Source organism: Phasianus colchicus, chromosome 1, assembly GCF_987193195.1.
Source record: "Phasianus colchicus chromosome 1, bPhaCol1.hap1.1, whole genome shotgun sequence".
Taxonomy (NCBI): domain Eukaryota; kingdom Metazoa; phylum Chordata; class Aves; order Galliformes; family Phasianidae; genus Phasianus; species Phasianus colchicus.
Genome location: NC_143436.1, coordinates 4,852,482 through 4,876,932, shown reverse-complemented (window position 1 = coordinate 4,876,932; position 24,451 = coordinate 4,852,482). Strand labels below are relative to the sequence as shown.

The 24,451-nt window shown below is 52.7% G+C and overlaps 2 protein-coding genes across 2 annotated transcripts; both read right to left on the bottom strand.

The window, feature by feature from the left end:
* Positions 1–1,508: 1,508 nt before the first annotated feature.
* LOC149919358 (uncharacterized) lies at positions 1,509–5,411 on the bottom strand. The gene is made up of 8 exons (XM_090134370.1): positions 4,781–5,411; positions 4,372–4,463; positions 4,178–4,279; positions 3,811–3,935; positions 3,495–3,657; positions 3,296–3,402; positions 2,964–3,077; positions 1,509–2,807 (listed from the first exon to the last, which is right to left on the bottom strand). Exons 1-8 carry the CDS (start codon positions 4,821–4,823, stop codon positions 1,838–1,840), a joined length of 1,716 nt encoding a protein of 571 aa, XP_089990496.1. The 5' UTR covers positions 4,824–5,411; the 3' UTR covers positions 1,509–1,837.
* A 7,289-nt stretch (positions 5,412–12,700) lies between these two features.
* LOC149919357 (uncharacterized) lies at positions 12,701–16,260 on the bottom strand. Its single transcript, XM_090134350.1, has 8 exons — positions 15,973–16,260; positions 15,564–15,655; positions 15,370–15,471; positions 15,003–15,127; positions 14,687–14,849; positions 14,488–14,594; positions 14,156–14,269; positions 12,701–13,999 (listed from the first exon to the last, which is right to left on the bottom strand). Exons 1-8 carry the CDS (start codon positions 16,013–16,015, stop codon positions 13,030–13,032), a joined length of 1,716 nt encoding a protein of 571 aa, XP_089990476.1. The 5' UTR covers positions 16,016–16,260; the 3' UTR covers positions 12,701–13,029.
* Between the last annotated feature and the right edge of the window lie 8,191 nt (positions 16,261–24,451).

Below are 24,451 nucleotides of genomic sequence, written 5' to 3'. Positions count from 1 at the left end.
CCCCCAACACAAAAAGGACATTGTTGGAGCAGGGCCAGGGGAGGGCCATGAAGATGATCAGAAGGCTGGAGCACCTCCCCGATGGCGACAGGATGAGGGAGCTTTGGGCTGTTCAGGCTGGAGAAGAGAAGGTTCCAAGGAGACCTTACAGCGGCCCATCAGTTCTCGACTGGGGACTACAGAAAAGCTGGGGAGGGACATTTTATAAGGGCATGTTGCGACGGGACAAGGGGAAACGGCTTTAGGCTGGAAGAGGGTAGATTTGGGCTAGATACTAGGAAGTAATGCTTTACTGTGAGAGTGGTGAGCCACTGGAACAGGTTGCCCAGCGAGGTTGTGCATGCCCCCTCCCTGGAAGCATTGAAAGCCAGGCTGCATGGAGCTGTGAACAGCCTGGTCTGGTGGGAGGCGTCCGTGCCTATAGCAGAGGTTGGAACTAGATGATCTGAAAGGTCCCTTCCAGCCCAAACCATTCTACGACTGCACTTCCCTGGCATTGCTTAGCCTCTCCAGCTCCCCCGAGAGCTCTGCCACCAGGCTGAGCACACCATCCATCCACCTGCTCTCACCTCATGCAGGTGGTATCTCTGCCGCCCTGCGATGGCAGCAGCAGGCTCAGGCACTCCCTGCGGCCCGAGACCCGAGCAGCTGTATTTCTGGGGAGGCACTCAGATTTGGTAGCTGCGTTCTTTTTGGCAAGGGCTTTGTTCCTGGTGGAGGCCATGGCTAGGTTAGTCGTCAAGGAGGAAGCCGATAGGTGAGGTGGTCTCCCGAGTGGAGAGGGAGGCTCTGCCTTCCCTGCTCACCCTCCCTGCGCCAACGGCCGTGCCACAGTCTGTTTGCTGGCTCTGTTCAGCCACCTTCCTGGTTGCTCACGCTCCCCGAGAGCAGCCTTTGTACGTTCAGCATTTGACCACGTCACTCCTGGCTCCGCTCAACCAGCAGCCAGTGTAAGGGCTGGAGCAACCACAGGGCCCGTCACAACGGCAGGGCCTGTCACCAGGGTTGAAACAACTGCGGGCTCCGTCATGAGACTTGGAGCAACTGCCGCCTCCGTTGGAGGGTTGGAGCAGTTGCAGGGCCTGTTGAGTTGTCATCAGCTGCAAAGATCACTTCTTACAAGTCCCTCAGCATGTGTGGGTGCAGCCAGCCTGGAGGAGGCATCTGGGCAGGCAAGGCCACAACTCAGCCCAGAGAGCTGCCCTGCCCTGCGCTGACCGCACACGCTCGATGCGCCGCAGGACCTCGAGGCTTGCAGCATTCGCAGACCAGGACCAGCCCTCAGACCTGACAGCACCGCCCACATGCAGGAGGAAAGCCCAAGCTCTGATGCAGCCCTGGACCTGACATGCACCATGAACGCGGTTGCATCCCAAGCCCAGAAACAAGCCCAGAACCGGGCTGCTCCTGCCAGTGCAGCCTGGGTTCTCGAGGAACCCAGTGGTCCATGTGCCCCGCTGGGGATGTGGCCCGAACCCAGCTCAGCCTGGACTGGGCCAGGCGAAGTGAGGTCTGGGATAACACGTTCATGGAGGAGAGAACCGTGCAGTCAAGGTCCCTAGTTGTGCCCAGCTCAGCAAAAGCAGGGAAGGATGAAGCTGACAAATGTGTTTGGGGGGGGGGGGGAACTCTGATCTTTATTGTGTTGGACTTTTGGGACCAGAGCAAGCAGGGGAGATGGGAGGGGGGTATGACCCTGCAGATAGCAGGGGGGTTGAAACTAGATGATCGTTGTAGTCTTTTCAACCCATTCTACGACGGGCGCACGGCTGCTCCTACGCAGACTTGGGGGCTGTCTGTGGGGACTTTGCCTCTGACGTTGTTCCTGGGAGCAGCTTCATTCCCGGCACCGCCTCCGCTGTTGGGCCCGGCTCCTGCTGCCTCTCTGGGGTGAGCTGCGGGAATTGGAAGCCCGACGTCTCTGCGGAGGACGGCTTTGGGTGCGGGAGCGCCCTCGCTGCCTGGACGGTCCCCTGCGTCCGGGCACTCTGGAAGCCCTCGGGGATCTCGAAGTGGCAGACCTTGTCGACCTGCGGGTGCCACTCTGCTCCCCTGGGGCTGGCATGTGCCGGCTGCCACGGCGTCTTCTTGGCCGGCTCTGGGAACTCGGGGCCCGATCTTGCAGCGGGGAGCGGCTTCGTGTGCGGCTTCTTCCTCGCTGCCTGGGACGTCTTCTGCGTGCAGCTGCCGGAGACGCCCCGGAGGACCCTGACGCCCTCTGCCTGGATGTGTGGGAGTCGCTCTCAGCACTTGCTGCTGCTGTTCGTCTGCTCCCACGGCGTCCTCGCAGCTGCTCAGAGGTAGCCCGATCCTCTGATGCTCGTGGGCCGTTTGTCTCCTGCTCAGTCTCGGGCACACTGGGCAGGTCGCTGGGCTCGGGCAGCTGGGAACTCTGTGATGTCCCCAATGCTGCCTGGCTGGCGGGCATGGAGCTCAAGCTCTCAGGCTCCGTGGAGCCGCTGGATGGCTCCAAAGCCCTCTGGCTGGCGGTGCTGGGACCGGCGAGCTCGCTGTTGGTGCTGGAGGCTGTAAGGAGAGGCAGGGAGGTCCTGAGTCTGAAGCTGCAGCACCACAGTGGGATCTGCCATCCCGCTTGGGGCAGACAGACTGTGGCAAAGCTGCCTTGAGCACTTGCTGCCAGGCCTTGCCTGGCCCCAGCACGGTGCCACGCGGCTGATTGCTTCTTACCGGTACCCAGGCCAGCACAGCTGTCGCACTCCCACGTGGCTCTTCTGTTATTCAAGTGGGAGCACCGTCGGTGGGTGCCCTCAGCAGCGCAGGAGCTGCACAGGAGCAGCTGCCAGGGCCTGGGGAAGCAAAGCGGTTGTGGCCGTGAGGACCAAGTGAGCCAAGCCATGGAGTGCCCGGCACAGCACATCCCTGGTGCTCAGCCCTTGCTCCGCCAGCCTGTGGTGAGGCTGAGATCCCCCCCAGAGCCGCAGAGAGCTGCTGCGGTAACTCACCCCCTTCCCTCTGCCTGCTCTCTGCCTCCATGGTAAAGGCATTCGCTGGCATCGCAGCGGCTGTGCCTCTGGAAAAGTGATTCATATGCATCATTGTCATCCCATGCCGGTCTTCTACAAGAGAAGGGAGGGGAAGTGATGAGCCCCCAGTGTCCCCAGCATCAGATCCAAGGTTATCCAAACCTATCCACCCCAACTGTACTTCCAGATTCTCTATGAAGCTGGGGCACGTGTTCATGAGATAGCCAAGGACCAGGCCTGCCAAGGCAGTCCCTGGGCAGCCTCAGCACGACAGCCTTCATGTCAGCCAAAGTGGGCAGGAGGACACCGACCTGTATGGGATTTGGATCCCCATAATGGCCATTCCTGCAAAGAACAGAGTGTTGTTTCGACAACCGGCGCAGTTGAAGCACAAAGCACCTGCAGTTGAGGCCTGTTGCTGCAGGAGAAGCACAAGCAGGGTGAGCGTGAGCAGTGCCTGGTGCTGCTGAGCACCAAGCGTGCCTATCAGGGTGAGGGGAGGGCTCCTACCTGGATGCAGCGCCTGTGGAACCAGGCATCTTGGCACGCTGGGCACACCAGGGTGTGATAGGACAAGCTGTTCCCCACAGGCTCAAGGCAGATGAGGCAGTTGGTGCCTTCTGCCGGAGCTTCGTCCTCGTCCTGGTGAGGGCGGTGCTCCCAACAGAAGGTCCTAGGGGAAGATGGAAGGTGTGGTCATGGTGAGAAGTGCTTTGAGGAGGGCAGAGGAGCAGGAAGGAGCCTCCGGCCCTGTCTCTGGCTCTGGAAGGCTGCTGGGAGGCGTAACTGTGGGTTCCTCTGCGGCTTGGCTGCTGACAGCCCTTACCAGTGGTCCCCAAAAAAGTGGACGACACATTCCCCGTCCATGGTGCAGGGCAGATGGAAGCTTCGCTCACAGCCCCTCTGTATGCATGTGATGGTAGCTCCCCTCTCGCCACAAACAAAGCATTGCTGGAAAGAGCAGAACAACCCCGTCAGCCACAGACTCAGGGCCTCTGTGGCTGGCCCCACGCCTCTGGGCACAGCCAGCTGGGTCACATTCTACGAAGATGCCTAGCAGACAGGGCTCATCTCCTGTGGCAGCACTTTGTCATGGAGGTGGTTGGAAGGGCTGCCATTGCTTTCCTTGGTCCAGACTAAGCTGGCGTGAGCCCCTCCTGGCACAAATCTGCCTGCTCCGTGCAGGTCCTCACCTGCATGGTGGCCCGTTTGACTGCACGTCTGATGGCAGCAACAGGGAGGCCCACAGATCCCGACTGACTTGGTGTTGCTTCAGAAACGATGTTGGCAAAACCCTGTAGAAGAGAAAAGAGCAGGATCTCATTAGGACAGAAAGGAAAGGAACATCCCCGGTGGGAATCTGGAAGGAGCCCATGGGGGAACTCACCAAGCAGAACTCATGGACGTGAATCCCACTTTCAGAAAGCATGTGCCCGCAGATGTCTGGGTCGACATCTGCCCGGCCACACAGCACACACACTGCAGAGGAGAGAGCAAATGTGAGCAGCGGTGAGCAGCTGGCGGGGCCAGGTGTCCCTGAGGGCCGTCCCCAGGGTCCTGCTCCGGGCCTGCCGTGCTGGCTGGAGGCGGTGGAGGGGAAGGGGCCACGGCAGGCCCAAGGCAGCCACATCCCAAGCTGGGCCCCCTTGCCAAGGAGCAGAGGGGCCCTGCCCCATGCCTGTCTGGGAGCTCCTGCCTGCCCCTTCCTCCCCTCTCAGCTCTCAGCCACAGGCAGAGCCCCAGCACCCCTCTGCCCAGCGTCGGGAGCTGGGCTCAGGAATGCTGTGCTCTCTCACCTGGCTCCTCCGTGCAGGAGGCCTTCCGCTTCCTATTGGACATGATTGTGCGTTGATAGCGAGCACTGAGAGAGTCCCTCCTCTCTCTGCACCTCACCAGACCGCACTGACGCTCCGCCTGAGCCCGGCAGCCTTTGCTCTGCTCCAAGCTTCACGCGTCACAATGGCCGCTCTGTGACACCCACTGTGACATCACGGTCACCGCCTCACAGAGCGTATGGGCGTGGGCCCTCAATCTAGAGAGCAGTGGGTCTGGCAGGCTGTGCACAGTCAGGGCAGGAATTATGGCCTCCCTCAACCTGCTGGCCATGCTCCTCTGGCCAGCGGCAGGAGTGGAGCTGTCCCTTTGTCAAGGCTGCAGCCCTGGAGCTACACTAGCATTTCTAGTCTGAATCTAGTCTAGGTTTCTCAAGAGTTCAGTTTGCATTTTCATGTCAACAGCATATTTGGTGTCCAGTGTGTGCTGTGAGTGACTATGTACACGGTTTGGTAGGTATAGGACAAGGTGAAGTGGTTTTAATCTGGAAGAGAAGAGCAGATTAATTCTTAGAGGAAATAGTTTACTCAGAGGTTTGTTACTGGAAATGCACTGAAACACGCTGCCCAGGGAGGCAGTGGAATCACCATCCCTGGAGGCGTGCAGGAAACATGGAGATTTGGCACTGAGGGACATGTTTTAGTGGGCTTGGTATGGATGGCCCGTCTGGATGCCTTCCTGTGCAACCTGCTGAGCCTACCTTGGCAGGGGCGTTGGACACGGTGATCCCCAGTGGTCCGTTCCAACCCCTACAATTCTGCAGTTCTGTACTACAGCCTCTGAAGTGGCAGTGTGTGGTTGTATGAACTTACAGTGATCATCTTTTACCCTTCATGCATCATCCTTCTTTATTCTATCTGCTACTACAACATAGCTCTCCATTTGTTCATTGCATTTCCTCAGCTCTGATTTGTCACCAAAGTTTCAGCACAATCAACATTTTGTTATCATGATATATGCTTGGAAATAATACCCTTCCCACTGGAAAATTTGTCTTTTTGCTTTATCTTTCTTTGTCTGAGTAGTGGGGTGGCCTCCTAGGAAAGATCTTCACTGGCCTGGTTGAAAAAGTAGTCACATAGAAAAAGAAATCAGAGCTTTAAAATGCCGCCTGCAAAGTAAGACTGCAAAGTATTTCTGGTAATCATGGGAAGCAAGAGCGGGGCTGTAGAATGGGGTGGGTTTGAACAGTTCTTTATAGTGGCTGCTGGGCTGCCCCTGTTCCTGCGCACATTTTGTCTTCCATCTCTAAAAACTGAAATGCTGACCCCCTTCGTCGTGTCCCCCCCCCAAAAAAAAAAAAATAAAAAGAAGGAAAAAAGCTCAGCAAAAGACTTGATTCCCTTGGGATACAGCTTCTGTGGGCAGCTGCCATGCATTTCCAATGGCTTTGCATCCATGCGCTGCAGGCATTGCGAATCAGAGCCTGGTTTGCAAACGATGCTTTACCTAGCTGAGCACTGGGGGTCCTTTAGACACCTCAGAAGATCCTTGTGTTCACTCAAGATGCTAAATTCAGGGGATAAGGAGGCAAAATTTGAGAGAGCTTAGAAAGAGCTTTGACATCAGTCAGCTTTTCAGAGAGCTTACTCTGGTCAAGAGCAGTATACCTGATGCGCTGGAGTCACAGCCTCCCCTGCAGAACTGAATGAGCTCTGAACTTGTGCACCTTCATGATTGCTCAGAGAAGCTGTAAATGCCCCATCCCTGGAGGCATTCAAGGCCGCGCTGGATGGCACCCTATTCTAATCTTATATTGTGGCAACCTTGCCCATAGCAAGTGGTTGGAACTAGTTCAACTTCTTTAAGGTTGCCTCCAACCCAAGCTTTTCTGTGATTCTGTGGCAACCACCTCTGCTGTAGTACCGTTGCCATGAGCTGAGCATCGTATCTTCAGTGTTTGTCCCACGTGCACAGCTCCTCCAGTCTACTTCTTGTTGTGGGCAGCAGGAAAAATATTAATGATGTGCATCATAGCTTAGCTAAGACAAAGTGAAAGTCTTCCACACTTGCAGATACATATGTGATTCAGAACGAAGATTCCAGTTACTTGGAATACGAGAAGGAAAACCCCCAGATGTACTGTTTGTGAACTGTGGACTGCCCAGGCACATTCATGAAGCATGGACTGCCCAAGCGCATTCCTTCCACCATGGCTTGAGCTTTCGTGACTGCAGATAAGCTCAGCTTCCTTTGGTGCCTTTTCACTGCAGTGCCCTTTTGGCCATTTTTATTTCTCCGAAGACAAAACCTGCCTGCTCCCTCTTCCTCAAAATTTTGTCATTCCTTTTTGTTCCTTTATTAAAAGTATTATTTTATTTTTCATTTAACCTGCGTGTTGAATACTTCTACTAGGCAACCTTAGGGAAATTCTGTTAAAGGTGAGGAATTCCAGGAGTTTGAGAAGAAATGAAATAAGCCCCTGAAGTTCACTCAGCAGTGATGAGTCGAGCCAGAGATGAAATACAGGCTGGCATCGTGCCTTGTGGAACGATGAGCATTTGTCTTTGGGTTTGTCCATCTCAGATGAAACATTCATCCACAGGCATCAAAGCTTCAACCATTCTGCAGTCACAGGGGAGGGAAACTGGCCTACCCGTGCCACCGTTCCCTTCAAGTCTACATCTAAACTGAGTTGGAAAAACTGTGTTGGGTGAGGTGAAATCCAACCTGGCAGAGGATCTGTGACCACCTCAAAAGATGTAACTGTTAATAGAGAGCACTGGCAAAGCATATTGAGCTCTGCTTTTTGCCCTGCAATGCCGTTTGCCTTGTAAATGGTAGGTAGAGGGAGAGGTTTAAGGGGATTGGAAGAAGACCAGTGAGTATAGCTGTGGCAACTAGCAGGCATCTTGTTTGTTTTTACAACATTTCCATATTTCTTTCTTTATAAACATTTTTCTAAGCTTGTTCCTGTGGACATGACCATCTCTTCCACGTGGATCCCAATTCCCTGAACCCAAAGGAGTCCCTAAACTAAGAAATGCTGCTGTGAATCTGAACTTGTCAAAGTCCATTCAAGTTCGGCACCAGAAGTAGGCCTGATTCCCGGCCCTGTGGGTCACAAGGGCTGCTCCCTGCCACCCCCTGTGGCATCATGGTCACCACCTCGTGGGGGATGTGGGTGCAGGCCTTCATCTTCCAAGCAAGAGGGTAACAGCTCCACAGCTTCTCTGAGCAACCTATTCCAGTGCACCACTGCCCTCCGATTCAAGACTTTCTTCCCAACGTCCAGTCTCCATTTATCTTTTGTCTTTGTTCAATATTATGCATCACCTCCAAGCACAGCTAGTTCCCTCAGGTTTCCCTCGACACAGAATCGTGGAATCACAGAAATGCAAAGGTTCGAAAAGACCTACAAGATCCTCCAGTCCAACCATCCACCTATCACCAATAATTCTCACTAAACCATATCCCTCAGCACAACGTCCAAACATTCCTTGAACATTTCCAGAGTCAGTGACTCCACCACCTCGCTGGGCAGCCCACTCCAGTGCCTGACCACTCTTTCGGAAAAGTAGTATTTCCTAACGTCCAGCCTGAATTTCTGCTGGCACAGTTTTAAGCCATTCCCTCTAGTCCTATGACTAGTTACACGAGAGAAGAGGCCAACCCCTAGCTCACTACAACCGCCCTTCAGGTAGTTATAGAGAGCAATAAGGTCTCCCCTGAACCTCTTCTTCTCCAGGCTGAACAATCCCAGCTCCTTTAGCTGTGCATCTCATAAGGCCTGTGCTTCAGACACCCCACCAGCTTGATTGCCCTTCTTTGAACACGCTCCAGGGCCTCAGGGTCATTCTTGCAGCGAGGGGCCCAAAACGGAGCACAGTACTCGAAGGGCGGCCTCACCAGAGCTGAGTACAGGGGGACAATCACTTCCCTGTTCCTGCTGGCAACACTGTTTCTGACGCAAGCCAGGATGCCATTGACCTTCTTGGCCACCTGGGCACACTGCTGGCTCATGTCATGTTCATGACACCTTTCTACTTGCCTGGGTAACGCACCAGATCTTCTTTGAAAGTTTACTTTTCCTCCGTGGCTGAGAAAGAATCACTTCCATGCCATGAAAACAGATATTCCATTTCCAATTGCTTTGTCAGTGTCCCCTTCCTTTCAAATGGATCCCAGATGCCTGGCTTTGCTGCCCGCTAAGTCTAGGCCAGGGCCCTCATTCTCCAGTTATCAGAGCAGCCAGGGGGCACAGTGCTCACTCGCGTGACGGCTGAAGTCTTTTCACATATCTCTCAGCACACCCATGGTCAGTAGTTAAATGGTTATTGTCGCCTCTGTGAGTTTTGCCTCTTCCTCCTCCTGTTGTTAGAATCCTAGAATTAGAGATCCTCGAGTCTTTAAGGTTGAATCATAGAATCATAGAATGGCCTGGGTTGAAAAGGACCACAGCGATCATTGAGTTTCAACCCCCTGCTGTGTGCAGGTTCGCCAACCACCAGACCAGGCTGCCCACAGCCACATCCAGCCTGGCCTTGAATACCGCCAGGAATGGGGCATCCACAACTTCCTTGGGCAACCTGTTCCAGTGTGTCACCACCCTCTGTGTGAAAAACGTCCCCCTAATATCTAACCTAAACCTTCCCTGTCTCAGTTTAAAACCATTCCCCCTTGTCCTATCACTCTCCACCCTTTTAAACAGTCGTACTCCCTCCTTCTTATATGCTCCCTTCAAGACCTCACAATGAGGTCTCCCCGGATCCTTGTCTTCTCCAAGCTAAACAAGCTCAGTTCCCTCAACCTTTCCTCACAGGAGAGGTGCTCCAGCCCTCTGGTCATCTTAGTGGCCCTCCTCTGGACCTGCTCCAATAGCTCCACATCCTTCCTGTACTGGGGGCTCCAGGCCTGGACACAAGATGCCAGATGGGGCCTCACAAGAGCTGAGTAGAGGGGGATGATCACCTCCCTCTACCTGCTGGCTACCCCTTTTTTAATGCAGCCCAGAACACAGTTGGCCTTCCGGGCTGCAAGCGCACACTGCTGGCTCCTGTGCAGCTCCTTGTTTTCCAGGACCAGTCTTTGTCTGCAGGGCTGCTCTCCAGGAGATCTTCCCCTAGTTTGTATAAGTACCTGGGATTGCCTTGACCCAAGTGCAGCACCCTGCACTTAGCCTTATTGAACCTCATTAGGTTTTCATGGGCACGCTTACCCAGCTTGTCCAGGTCCCTCTGGATGGCTTCCCTTTCTTCCCATGTATCAACTGCACCGCGCAGCTTGGTGTCATCCACAAACTTGCTGAGGGTGCACTCGATGCCATCATCTGTCATTGATGAAGATGTTAAAGAGCACCGGTCCCTAGACCGACCCCTGAGGGACATCGCTTGAGACCAGCCTGACGCAGAACCGTAGATCACAACTCTTTGGCTGCGTCCAGCCAGCCGATTCCTAATCCACGAACAGTCCATCCTTCAGATCCACACCTCTCCAGTATTGAGAGAAGGATGTGGTGAGGCACCATGTCAAAGGCCTTGCAGCCTCCACCGCCCTTCCCCATCTACCAAACCCATCACTCCATCATAGAAGGCCACCAGATTGGTCAGGCACGATCTGCCCTTGGTGAAGCCATGCTGGCCGTCTCGTATCACCTCTTTATCTCATATGTGCCTTAACATAGCTCCTAGGAAGATCTGCTCCATCATCTTCCCAGGCACAGAGGTGAGACTCACCGGCCTGTGGTTTCCCGGGTCTTCCTTTCTCCCTTTCCTAAACATGGGAGTGATGTTTCCCTTCCTCCAGTCACCGGGGACTTCACCAGACAGCCATGATTTTTGAAATATGATGGAGAGCGGCTCGGGGAATGAGATCAATGACATCTGTTTCAGAGACCTAGGATGGATATCATTTGGCCCCTTGGACTTACATACATTCAGTTTCATGAGGAGGACTTGGACTTGGTCCACCGCTACAGTGGGACAGAAACCACTCCCCACACCTTCACTTAGAGGCTCATGGTCCTGCCAGACATGGGAAGCCTGACCACCCATGAAAACTGAGGCAAAGCACTTACTGAATATCTCAGCTTTTTCTGTGTCTGAGGAAGCCAGCTCCCTGTTACCTTTCATCAGAGGGGGAACACTCTCCTTGGCATGTGTCTTATTGCCTATGTACCTTCTTGTAATCTTTCACATCCCTCTCCAAGTTCAGCTCCATCTGGGCTTTGGCTTTCCTAATCCTATCTCTACACACATGGACAACAGTCCTGTATTCCTCCCAGGATACACAACCCTTCTTCCATTTTCTGTACATCTCCTTCTTTTCTCTCAGAAGACCTCTAAGATCACCTAGTCCAACTTTGCACCTCTCACCGATATTGCTCACTAAACCATGCAACTAAGTTTGACATTACTATTGCGTTCAGTTCTGGAACCCCCAACACAAAAAGGACATTGTTGGAGCAGGGCCAGGGGAGGGCCATGAAGATGATCAGAAGGCTGGAGCACCTCCCCGATGGCGACAGGATGAGGGAGCTTTGGGCTGTTCAGGCTGGAGAAGAGAAGGTTCCAAGGAGACCTTACAGCGGCCCATCAGTTCTCGACTGGGGACTACAGAAAAGCTGGGGAGGGACATTTTATAAGGGCATGTTGCGACGGGACAAGGGGAAACGGCTTTAGGCTGGAAGAGGGTAGATTTGGGCTAGATACTAGGAAGTAATGCTTTACTGTGAGAGTGGTGAGCCACTGGAACAGGTTGCCCAGCGAGGTTGTGCATGCCCCCTCCCTGGAAGCATTAAAAGCCAGGCTGCATGGAGCTGTGAACAGCCTGGTCTGGTGGGAGGCGTCCGTGCCTATAGCAGAGGTTGGAACTAGATGATCTGAAAGGTCCCTTCCAGCCCAAACCATTCTACGACTGCACTTCCCTGGCATTGCTTAGCCTCTCCAGCTCCCCCGAGAGCTCTGCCACCAGGCTGAGCACACCATCCATCCACCTGCTCTCACCTCATGCAGGTGGTATCTCTGCCGCCCTGCGATGGCAGCAGCAGGCTCAGGCACTCCCTGCGGCCCGAGACCCGAGCAGCTGTATTTCTGGGGAGGCACTCAGATTTGGTAGCTGCGTTCTTTTTGGCAAGGGCTTTGTTCCTGGTGGAGGCCATGGCTAGGTTAGTCGTCAAGGAGGAAGCCGATAGGTGAGGTGGTCTCCCGAGTGGAGAGGGAGGCTCTGCCTTCCCTGCTCACCCTCCCTGCGCCAACGGCCGTGCCACAGTCTGTTTGCTGGCTCTGTTCAGCCACCTTCCTGGTTGCTCACGCTCCCCGAGAGCAGCCTTTGTACGTTCAGCATTTGACCACGTCACTCCTGGCTCCGCTCAACCAGCAGCCAGTGTAAGGGCTGGAGCAACCACAGGGCCCGTCACAACGGCAGGGCCTGTCACCAGGGTTGAAACAACTGCGGGCTCCGTCATGAGACTTGGAGCAACTGCCGCCTCCGTTGGAGGGTTGGAGCAGTTGCAGGGCCTGTTGAGTTGTCATCAGCTGCAAAGATCACTTCTTACAAGTCCCTCAGCATGTGTGGGTGCAGCCAGCCTGGAGGAGGCATCTGGGCAGGCAAGGCCACAACTCAGCCCAGAGAGCTGCCCTGCCCTGCGCTGACCGCACACGCTCGATGCGCCGCAGGACCTCGAGGCTTGCAGCATTCGCAGACCAGGACCAGCCCTCAGACCTGACAGCACCGCCCACATGCAGGAGGAAAGCCCAAGCTCTGATGCAGCCCTGGACCTGACATGCACCATGAACGCGGTTGCATCCCAAGCCCAGAAACAAGCCCAGAACCGGGCTGCTCCTGCCAGTGCAGCCTGGGTTCTCGAGGAACCCAGTGGTCCATGTGCCCCGCTGGGGATGTGGCCCGAACCCAGCTCAGCCTGGACTGGGCCAGGCGAAGTGAGGTCTGGGATAACACGTTCATGGAGGAGAGAACCGTGCAGTCAAGGTCCCTAGTTGTGCCCAGCTCAGCAAAAGCAGGGAAGGATGAAGCTGACAAATGTGTTTGGGGGGGGGGGGGAACTCTGATCTTTATTGTGTTGGACTTTTGGGACCAGAGCAAGCAGGGGAGATGGGAGGGGGGTATGACCCTGCAGATAGCAGGGGGGTTGAAACTAGATGATCGTTGTAGTCTTTTCAACCCATTCTACGACGGGCGCACGGCTGCTCCTACGCAGACTTGGGGGCTGTCTGTGGGGACTTTGCCTCTGACGTTGTTCCTGGGAGCAGCTTCATTCCCGGCACCGCCTCCGCTGTTGGGCCCGGCTCCTGCTGCCTCTCTGGGGTGAGCTGCGGGAATTGGAAGCCCGACGTCTCTGCGGAGGACGGCTTTGGGTGCGGGAGCGCCCTCGCTGCCTGGACGGTCCCCTGCGTCCGGGCACTCTGGAAGCCCTCGGGGATCTCGAAGTGGCAGACCTTGTCGACCTGCGGGTGCCACTCTGCTCCCCTGGGGCTGGCATGTGCCGGCTGCCACGGCGTCTTCTTGGCCGGCTCTGGGAACTCGGGGCCCGATCTTGCAGCGGGGAGCGGCTTCGTGTGCGGCTTCTTCCTCGCTGCCTGGGACGTCTTCTGCGTGCAGCTGCCGGAGACGCCCCGGAGGACCCTGACGCCCTCTGCCTGGATGTGTGGGAGTCGCTCTCAGCACTTGCTGCTGCTGTTCGTCTGCTCCCACGGCGTCCTCGCAGCTGCTCAGAGGTAGCCCGATCCTCTGATGCTCGTGGGCCGTTTGTCTCCTGCTCAGTCTCGGGCACACTGGGCAGGTCGCTGGGCTCGGGCAGCTGGGAACTCTGTGATGTCCCCAATGCTGCCTGGCTGGCGGGCATGGAGCTCAAGCTCTCAGGCTCCGTGGAGCCGCTGGATGGCTCCAAAGCCCTCTGGCTGGCGGTGCTGGGACCGGCGAGCTCGCTGTTGGTGCTGGAGGCTGTAAGGAGAAGCAGGGAGGTCCTGAGTCTGAAGCTGCAGCACCACAGTGGGATCTGCCATCCCGCTTGGGGCAGACAGACTGTGGCAAAGCTGCCTTGAGCACTTGCTGCCAGGCCTTGCCTGGCCCCAGCACGGTGCCACGCGGCTGATTGCTTCTTACCGGTACCCAGGCCAGCACAGCTGTCGCACTCCCACGTGGCTCTTCTGTTATTCAAGTGGGAGCACCGTCGGTGGGTGCCCTCAGCAGCGCAGGAGCTGCACAGGAGCAGCTGCCAGGGCCTGGGGAAGCAAAGCGGTTGTGGCCGTGAGGACCAAGTGAGCCAAGCCATGGAGTGCCCGGCACAGCACATCCCTGGTGCTCAGCCCTTGCTCCGCCAGCCTGTGGTGAGGCTGAGATCCCCCCCAGAGCCGCAGAGAGCTGCTGCGGTAACTCACCCCCTTCCCTCTGCCTGCTCTCTGCCTCCATGGTAAAGGCATTCGCTGGCATCGCAGCGGCTGTGCCTCTGGAAAAGTGATTCATATGCATCATTGTCATCCCATGCCGGTCTTCTACAAGAGAAGGGAGGGGAAGTGATGAGCCCCCAGTGTCCCCAGCATCAGATCCAAGGTTATCCAAACCTATCCACCCCAACTGTACTTCCAGATTCTCTATGAAGCTGGGGCACGTGTTCATGAGATAGCCAAGGACCAGGCCTGCCAAGGCAGTCCCTGGGCAGCCTCAGCACGACAGCCTTCATGTCAGCCAAAGTGGGCAGGAGGACACCGACCTGTATGGGATTTGGATCCCCATAATGGCCATTCCTGCAAAGAACAGAGTGTTGTTTCGACAACCGGCGCAGTTGAAGCACAAAGCACCTGCAGTTGAGGCCTGTTGCTGCAGGAGAAGCACAAGCAGGGTGAGCGTGAGCAGTGCCTGGTGCTGCTGAGCACCAAGCGTGCCTATCAGGGTGAGGGGAGGGCTCCTACCTGGATGCAGCGCCTGTGGAACCAGGCATCTTGGCACGCTGGGCACACCAGGGTGTGATAGGACAAGCTGTTCCCCACAGGCTCAAGGCAGATGAGGCAGTTGGTGCCTTCTGCCGGAGCTTCGTCCTCGTCCTGGTGAGGGCGGTGCTCCCAACAGAAGGTCCTAGGGGAAGATGGAAGGTGTGGTCATGGTGAGAAGTGCTTTGAGGAGGGCAGAGGAGCAGGAAGGAGCCTCCGGCCCTGTCTCTGGCTCTGGAAGGCTGCTGGGAGGCGTAACTGTGGGTTCCTCTGCGGCTTGGCTGCTGACAGCCCTTACCAGTGGTCCCCAAAAAAGTGGACGACACATTCCCCGTCCATGGTGCAGGGCAGATGGAAGCTTCGCTCACAGCCCCTCTGTATGCATGTGATGGTAGCTCCCCTCTCGCCACAAACAAAGCATTGCTGGAAAGAGCAGAACAACCCCGTCAGCCACAGACTCAGGGCCTCTGTGGCTGGCCCCACGCCTCTGGGCACAGCCAGCTGGGTCACATTCTACGAAGATGCCTAGCAGACAGGGCTCATCTCCTGTGGCAGCACTTTGTCATGGAGGTGGTTGGAAGGGCTGCCATTGCTTTCCTTGGTCTAGACTAAGCTGGTGTGAGCCCCTCCTGGCACAAATCTGCCTGCTCCGTGCAGGTCCTCACCTGCATGGTGGCCCGTTTGACTGCACGTCTGATGGCAGCAACAGGGAGGCCCACAGATCCCGACTGACTTGGTGTTGCTTCAGAAACGATGTTGGCAAAACCCTGTAGAAGAGAAAAGAGCAGGATCTCATTAGGACAGAAAGGAAAGGAACATCCCCGGTGGGAATCTGGAAGGAGCCCATGGGGGAACTCACCAAGCAGAACTCATGGACGTGAATCCCACTTTCAGAAAGCATGTGCCCGCAGATGTCTGGGTCGACATCTGCCCGGCCACACAGCACACACACTGCAGAGGAGAGAGCAAATGTGAGCAGCGGTGAGCAGCTGGCGGGGCCAGGTGTCCCTGAGGGCCGTCCCCAGGGTCCTGCTCCGGGCCTGCCGTGCTGGCTGGAGGCGGTGGAGGGGAAGGGGCCACGGCAGGCCCAAGGCAGCCACATCCCAAGCTGGGCCCCCTTGCCAAGGAGCAGAGGGGCCCTGCCCCATGCCTGTCTGGGAGCTCCTGCCTGCCCCTTCCTCCCCTCTCAGCTCTCAGCCACAGGCAGAGCCCCAGCACCCCTCTGCCCAGCGTCGGGAGCTGGGCTCAGGAATGCTGTGCTCTCTCACCTGGCTCCTCCGTGCAGGAGGCCTTCCGCTTCCTATTGGACATGATTGTGCGTTGATAGCGAGCACTGAGAGAGTCCCTCCTCTCTCTGCACCTCACCAGACCGCACTGACGCTCCGCCTGAGCCCGGCAGCCTTTGCTCTGCTCCAAGCTTCACGCGTCACAATGGCCGCTCTGTGACACCCACTGTGACATCACGGTCACCGCCTCACAGAGCGTATGGGCGTGGGCCCTCAATCTAGAGAGCAGTGGGTCTGGCAGGCTGTGCACAGTCAGGGCAGGAATTATGGCCTCCCTCAACCTGCTGGCCACGCTCCTCTGGCCAGCGGCAGGAGTGGAGCTGTCCCTTTGTCAAGGCTGCAGCCCTGGAGCTACACTAGCATTTCTAGTCTGAATCTAGTCTAGGTTTCTCAAGAGTTCAGTTTGCATTTTCATGTCAACAGCATATTTGGTGTCCAGTGTGTGCTGTGAGTGACTATGTACACGGTTTGGTAGGTATAGGACAAGGTGAAGTGGTTTTAATCTGGAAGAGAAGAGCAGATTAATTCTTAGAGGAAATAGTTTACTCAGAGGTTTGTTACTGGAAATGCACTGAAACACGCTGCCCAGGGAGGCAGTGGAATCACCATCCCTGGAGGCGTGCAGGAAACATGGAGATTTGGCACTGAGGGACATGTTTTAGTGGGCTTGGTATGGATGGCCCGTCTGGATGCCTTCCTGTGCAACCTGCTGAGCCTACCTTGGCAGGGGCGTTGGACACGGTGATCCCCAGTGGTCCGTTCCAACCCCTACAATTCTGCAGTTCTGTACTACAGCCTCTGAAGTGGCAGTGTGTGGTTGTATGAACTTACAGTGATCATCTTTTACCCTTCATGCATCATCCTTCTTTATTCTATCTGCTACTACAACATAGCTCTCCATTTGTTCATTGCATTTCCTCAGCTCTGATTTGTCACCAAAGTTTCAGCACAATCAACATTTTGTTATCATGATATATGCTTGGAAATAATACCCTTCCCACTGGAAAATTTGTCTTTTTGCTTTATCTTTCTTTGTCTGAGTAGTGGGGTGGCCTCCTAGGAAAGATCTTCACTGGCCTGGTTGAAAAAGTAGTCACATAGAAAAAGAAATCAGAGCTTTAAAATGCCGCCTGCAAAGTAAGACTGCAAAGTATTTCTGGTAATCATGGGAAGCAAGAGCGGGGCTGTAGAATGGGGTGGGTTTGAACAGTTCTTTATAGTGGCTGCTGGGCTGCCCCTGTTCCTGCGCACATTTTGTCTTCCATCTCTAAAAACTGAAATGCTGACCCCCTTCGTCGTGTCCCCCCCCCAAAAAAAAAAAAATAAAAAGAAGGAAAAAAGCTCAGCAAAAGACTTGATTCCCTTGGGATACAGCTTCTGTGGGCAGCTGCCATGCATTTCCAATGGCTTTGCATCCATGCGCTGCAGGCATTGCGAATCAGAGCCTGGTTTGCAAACGATGCTTTACCTAGCTGAGCACTGGGGGTCCTTTAGACACCTCAGAAGATCCTTGTGTTCACTCAAGATGCTAAATTCAGGGGATAAGGAGGCAAAATTTGAGAGAGCTTAGAAAGAGCTTTGACATCAGTCAGCTTTTCAGAGAGCTTACTCTGGTCAAGAGCAGTATACCTGATGCGCTGGAGTCACAGCCTCCCCTGCAGAACTGAATGAGCTCTGAACTTGTGCACCTTCATGATTGCTCAGAGAAGCTGTAAATGCCCCATCCCTGGAGGCATTCAAGGCCGCGCTGGATGGCACCCTATTCTAATCTTATATTGTGGCAACCTTGCCCATAGCAAGTGGTTGGAACTAGTTCAACTTCTTTAAGGTTGCCTCCAACCCAAGCTTTTCTGTGATTCTGTGGCAACCACCTCTGCTGTAGTACCGTTGCCATGAGCTGAGCATCGTATCTTCAGTGTTTGTCCCACGTGCACAGCTCCTCCAGTCTACTTCTTGTTGTGGGCAGCAGGAAAAATATTAATGATGTGCATCATAGCTTAGCTAAGACAAAGTGAAAGTCTTCCACACTTGCAGATACATATGTGATTCAGAACGAAGATTCCAGTTACTTGGAATACGAGAAGGAAAACCCCCAGATGTACTGTTTGTGAACTGTGGACTGCCCAGGCACATTCATGAAGCATGGACTGCCCAAGCGCATTCCTTCCACCATGGCTTGAGCTTTCGTGACTGCAGATAAGCTCAGCTTCCTTTGGTGCCTTTTCACTGCAGTGCCCTTTTGGCCATTTTTATTTCTCCGAAGACAAAACCTGCCTGCTCCCTCTTCCTCAAAATTTTGTCATTCCTTTTTGTTCCTTTATTAAAAGTATTATTTTATTTTTCATTTAACCTGCGTGTTGAATACTTCTACTAGGCAACCTTAGGGAAATTCTGTTAAAGGTGAGGAATTCCAGGAGTTTGAGAAGAAATGAAATAAGCCCCTGAAGTTCACTCAGCAGTGATGAGTCGAGCCAGAGATGAAATACAGGCTGGCATCGTGCCTTGTGGAACGATGAGCATTTGTCTTTGGGTTTGTCCATCTCAGATGAAACATTCATCCACAGGCATCAAAGCTTCAACCATTCTGCAGTCACAGGGGAGGGAAACTGGCCTACCCGTGCCACCGTTCCCTTCAAGTCTACATCTAAACTGAGTTGGAAAAACTGTGTTGGGTGAGGTGAAATCCAACCTGGCAGAGGATCTGTGACCACCTCAAAAGATGTAACTGTTAATAGAGAGCACTGGCAAAGCATATTGAGCTCTGCTTTTTGCCCTGCAATGCCGTTTGCCTTGTAAATGGTAGGTAGAGGGAGAGGTTTAAGGGGATTGGAAGAAGACCAGTGAGTATAGCTGTGGCAACTAGCAGGCATCTTGTTTGTTTTTACAACATTTCCGTATTTCTTTCTTTATAAACATTTTTCTAAGCTTGTTCCTGTGGACATGACCATCTCTTCCACGTGGATCCCAATTCCCTGAACCCAGAGGAGTCCCTAAACTAAGAAATGCTGCTGTGAATCTGAACTTGTCCAAGTCCATTCAAGTTTGGCACCAGAAGTAGGCCTGATTCCCGGCCCTGTGGGTCACAAGGGCTGCTCCCTGCCACCCCCTGTGGCATCATGGTCACCACCTCATGGGGGATGTGGGTGCAGGCCTTCATCTCCCAAGCAAGAGGGTAACAGCTCCACAGCTTCTCTGAGCAACCTATTCCAGTGCACCACTGCCCTCCGATTCAAGACTTTCTTCCCAACGTCCAGTCTCCATTTATCTTTTGTCTTTGTTCAATATTATGCATCACCTCCAAGCACAGCTAGTTCCCTCAGGTTTCCCTCGACACAGAATCGTGGAATCACAGAAATGCAAAGGTTCGAAAAGACCTACAAGATCCTCCAGTCCAACCATCCACCTATCACCAATAATTCTCACTAAACCATATCCCTCAGCACAACGTCCAAACATTCCTTGAACATTTCCAGAGTCAGTGACTCCACCACCTCGCTGGGCAGCCCACTCCAGTGCCTGACCACTCTTTCGGAAAAGTAGTATTTCCTAACGTCCAGCCTGAATTTCTGCTGGCACAGTTTTAAGCCATTCCCTCTAGTCCTATGACTAGTTACACGAGAGAAGAGGCCAACCCCCAGCTCACTACAACCGCCCTTCAGGTAGTTATAGAGAGCAATAAGGTCTCCCCTGAACCTCTTCTTCTCCAGGCTGAACAATCCCAGCTCCTTTAGCTGTGCATCTCATAAGGCCTGTGCTTCAGACACCCCACCAGCTTGATTGCCCTTCTTTGAACACGCTCCAGGGCCTCAGGGTCATTCTTGCAGCGAGGGGCCCAAAACGGAGCACAGTACTCGAAGGGCGGCCTCACCAGAGCTGAGTACAGGGGGACAATCACTTCCCTGTTCCTGCTGGCAACACTGTTTCTGACGCAAGCCAGGATGCCATTGACCTTCTTGGCCACCTGGGCACACTGCTGGCTCATGTCATGTTCATGACACCTTTCTACTTGCCTGGGTAACGCACCAGATCTTCTTTGAAAGTTTACTTTTCCTCCGTGGCTGAGAAAGAATCACTTCCATGCCATGAAAACAGATATTCCATTTCCAATTGCTTTGTCAGTGTCCCCTTCCTTTCAAATGGATCCCAGATGCCTGGCTTTGCTGCCCACTAAGTCTAGGCCAGGGCCCTCATTCTCCAGTTATCAGAGCAGCCAGGGGGCACAGTGCTCACTCGCGTGACGGCTGAAGTCTTTTCACATATCTCTCAGCACACCCATGGTCAGTAGTTAAATGGTTATTGTCGCCTCTGTGAGTTTTGCCTCTTCCTCCTCCTGTTGTTAGAATCCTAGAATTAGAGATCCTCGAGTCTTTAAGGTTGAATCATAGAATCATAGAATGGCCTGGGTTGAAAAGGACCACAGCGATCATTGAGTTTCAACCCCCTGCTGTGTGCAGGTTCGCCAACCACCAGACCAGGCTGCCCACAGCCACATCCAGCCTGGCCTTGAATACCGCCAGGAATGGGGCATCCACAACTTCCTTGGGCAACCTGTTCCAGTGTGTCACCACCCTCTGTGTGAAAAACGTCCCCCTAATATCTAACCTAAACCTTCCCTGTCTCAGTTTAAAACCATTCCCCCTTGTCCTATCACTCTCCACCCTTTTAAACAGTCGTACTCCCTCCTTCTTATATGCTCCCTTCAAGACCTCACAATGAGGTCTCCCCGGATCCTTGTCTTCTCCAAGCTAAACAAGCTCAGTTCCCTCAACCTTTCCTCACAGGAGAGGTGCTCCAGCCCTCTGGTCATCTTAGTGGCCCTCCTCTGGACCTGCTCCAATAGCTCCACATCCTTCCTGTACTGGGGGCTCCAGGCCTGGACACAAGATGCCAGATGGGGCCTCACAAGAGCTGAGTAGAGGGGGATGATCACCTCCCTCTACCTGCTGGCTACCCCTTTTTTAATGCAGCCCAGAACACAGTTGGCCTTCCGGGCTGCAAGCGCACACTGCTGGCTCCTGTGCAGCTCCTTGTTTTCCAGGACCAGTCTTTGTCTGCAGGGCTGCTCTCCAGATCTTCCCCTAGTTTGTATAAGTACCTGGGATTGCCTTGACCCAAGTGCAGCACCCTGCACTTAGCCTTATTGAACCTCATTAGGTTTTCATGGGCACGCTTACCCAGCTTGTCCAGGTCCCTCTGGATGGCTTCCCTTTCTTCCCATGTATCAACTGCACCGCGCAGCTTGGTGTCATCCACAAACTTGCTGAGGGTGCACTCGATGCCATCATCTGTCATTGATGAAGATGTTAAAGAGCACCGGTCCCTAGACCGACCCCTGAGGGACATCGCTTGAGACCAGTGCCTCATCAACTTCTAAGTAAGGGATTTCTTCCTAACATCTAACCTAAATCTACCCTTTCTTCCCCCTTGTCCTTCCTTTCCACTATCTGCTCATGTAAAAATTCAGAACTACTGCTGTGTCTAGTCGGAGTACCAAATGATGGAACAACTCATCAAGGTCTCCTTGAGGACCATCTCCATAAGACACTGTGGCACACTTCGGAGTGCTGAGATGGTGTCCATTGTGCCAAGTCATGGCAACAAGTTACAGCTTCAAATATTAGAACAACTCATTGATTTTCCCTTCTAAATTGATCTATTACCTTTAAGGGAGCAAGCAATGGGTCAATTGTATGTTCAATGGTTTTTCCTGGAAGGAGAATAATCATGACAGTAAAAAAAATTCACCACAGTTGGCAGGTAGATCTTCCCACTTGGTAGAAAAGGTTGGTAATTGAAAGAGCTGGCTACAGAACGTGGACACCTTTCATCTTGGCTAAGAAAGTGCTATCTCATCATATTTTTTTTTTGAGGAACAAAGAAATATTTTGACAAAGTCTAGTACAAATGGGCCCTAAGGAGATTGTGAAGTAGAAATAATTACTACTGATGATAGGCACAAAGACTTTAATAGCTGTTAGGTATAATAATTCTTGTATCTGAGGAAAACCTAAAGTCAGAGCCAGATTTCATGGCTTGAAGAGGGGTTCAGAAAGAAAGCTGGAGGTTTGAAAATCCATTAGTCTTGGGGGAAGACTGGTCCTGACTCAGACTTCACGTCTGGAGTTCAATGTATATCTCACGACGTGTGTGATTCTCTGACTTCTTCAAAAGATCAGATAAAGTGATTGTAATAGCCTTCAAATTTATGAATCTTAGAAGACTATAGAACTGGGCTGTAGCAGAACCAAGCACCTGAGATTCTTTTACTGCTCTTTACTCCCTTTAATTCCCCTTCATTGAGAGGTTAGACAAACTCTGATTATGGGTATCCCTCCATCCTACTCCTTCACTTGGATCAAGCTGTTGCTACAGATGCATACCAAACAAAAGCATGAACGTTCGGAGATCCAAAGGAGGGCTCACACAGTTCATCAGAATCTGATGCTGGAAATCACAAAGGCAAATTAAACAATTGCTTCAGTGTCAGGGTGTTGGGAACCACTGTGAAGACCATGAGATTTGGTTTGGCGTGGTTTGGTTGGGTTGGGTTGGGTTGAGTGCAAGGAGACAGGATAGATACAACTATGGATGCTGCCTTTGATGGTCTGACAGTGTATGAGTCAGAGGTAATCAGTCTACCCATTATTCTGCACATACATGGGGGGGTTAAGGTTGTTGCTTAATGCTATGGAATAGCATAACCAAACCTAGATCAGCACAATCCACCTGCTCCCCATCTTTCTGCATCACAGGATATTTCACAAGCTAACACAGGACAACGTCTTCCTAAGCAGATTTCAGTTGCTGTGGCCATGCCCTGAGCTGACCAGAAGCTGTGCAGCTGATCTGATGCAGCCTGCCTCACAGCAGAGCGTGTCATCTACATCACTGCTCTCAGAATGGGGCTGTCTTAAAAGCTGTGTGTCATAACGTGGGATGACCTTAAACGTGCCTCTGTGCAGTGACTGCATGATGTCAGTAGATTCCCTTGGCTCTGAGGTGGAATCATTATTTGCACGTGTGTGTGAACAGCTGAGGAAAGAGGTGCTCTGAATGCTTTGCCCTGTTCAGGTAGGCATTTATTTTCCTTCAGCTGGACCCAGTTTATTCTGTCCTCAGGAGTAGCACCTCCATCAAAGTTAATGGTTTTGTATTCAATTCAAGCAGGAAGGTATCAGCTCCAAGGGGCAACTTTCAGGTACTGGAAATGAGCTTATGTGAGCAAAAGTCTTAACTCACTTGTGTTTTAGAAGAAGGAAATCAGGAAAATTCAAGAGGGCTAACACATCCATGAGAAAAATGAAAGAAAGGAAACAATTATTTCATAAATTAAAAAGGTTGGGGTTTTTTTTGAATGTACATGCAGATTTACATGGCCAAAACACAGCTTTCATCGACATACTAAAGAAGTGGTGTAAATGCTCTATAGAATGTCTTCTGATACATCCATTTTTGGAGTTTTGTAGGAGAATAAGGACAGGATGACTCTGTCAGTAATCCTGGTACAGGCAAGACAGAGATAAAGGAGTTAAATGGCCAAAGAAGTTTTAAAATTCAGTAACATTTCTTCTGATAAAGCAGTGTTTAATCTGACAGCTACAGGAATCGGGGTGTGACATGAGCATGAGGCCAGAAAATGTGAAATGAAGTAATCACCCTGAAGAAGGAAATGTTTTGAATAAAGCACAATGCTGGAAATGTTCATTACAGCATCAAATCCTGTTGGTCAATGACTGATTCCAGCTGTAAGCCATTAATTTGAATATTGCTGAAAGAGGTTGGGGCAAACATGTTACAGCAGTGCCTGCAGCACCACGTATATATGTTCTTGCTAGAGAATCCTGCCAGCAACCCTAACTGTTAGGAGATCTGGTGTGACACATGAGAAATGACATTGCTAGCACATATGATTTCAAAGTGGAATTAGAAGAAAGATGAAAGGAGATGAAAGGATATTCCTGGGTCAATGTCATGAATGGGATCAAAACAGATCAAAATTTTTATTGAAAGTGTTTTGCATTAAAATGATGGCTATTGGAGGGAGGACACTGATATGGTCAGAGGAAAGACAGCATCTTGCATGGAGAAAGTGAAAACCAGTGTGGGGGTTTTGACCCTACAGATATTTGAAAAATAATAATTTCTTAGTAAATAAAAGAGAGACAAGTTACTAAGTGTTGAACTCAATTCTCATGACTTTTCATGTTTATCCCTGAAAGAACAATAGAAATACCCCCAAAACAACACCCTCCTGTTATCCCACAGATTAAAATATCCCAGAAAGGTTTGTGGTGGCTGATAGCTGAGCCCAGCTGCCTTCCTGGTAGCCAGGTAGGAAGGCTGGCTGCTCTTTGCTCAGCTTTTCTGTCTGCAAGGAGAGGGTGCAAATCTGAAGAGGAAATAAACGATGGAGCAGTACAAGAAGGTCTATAACACTCTGCTGTTAGTAGTGTCTTTTCAT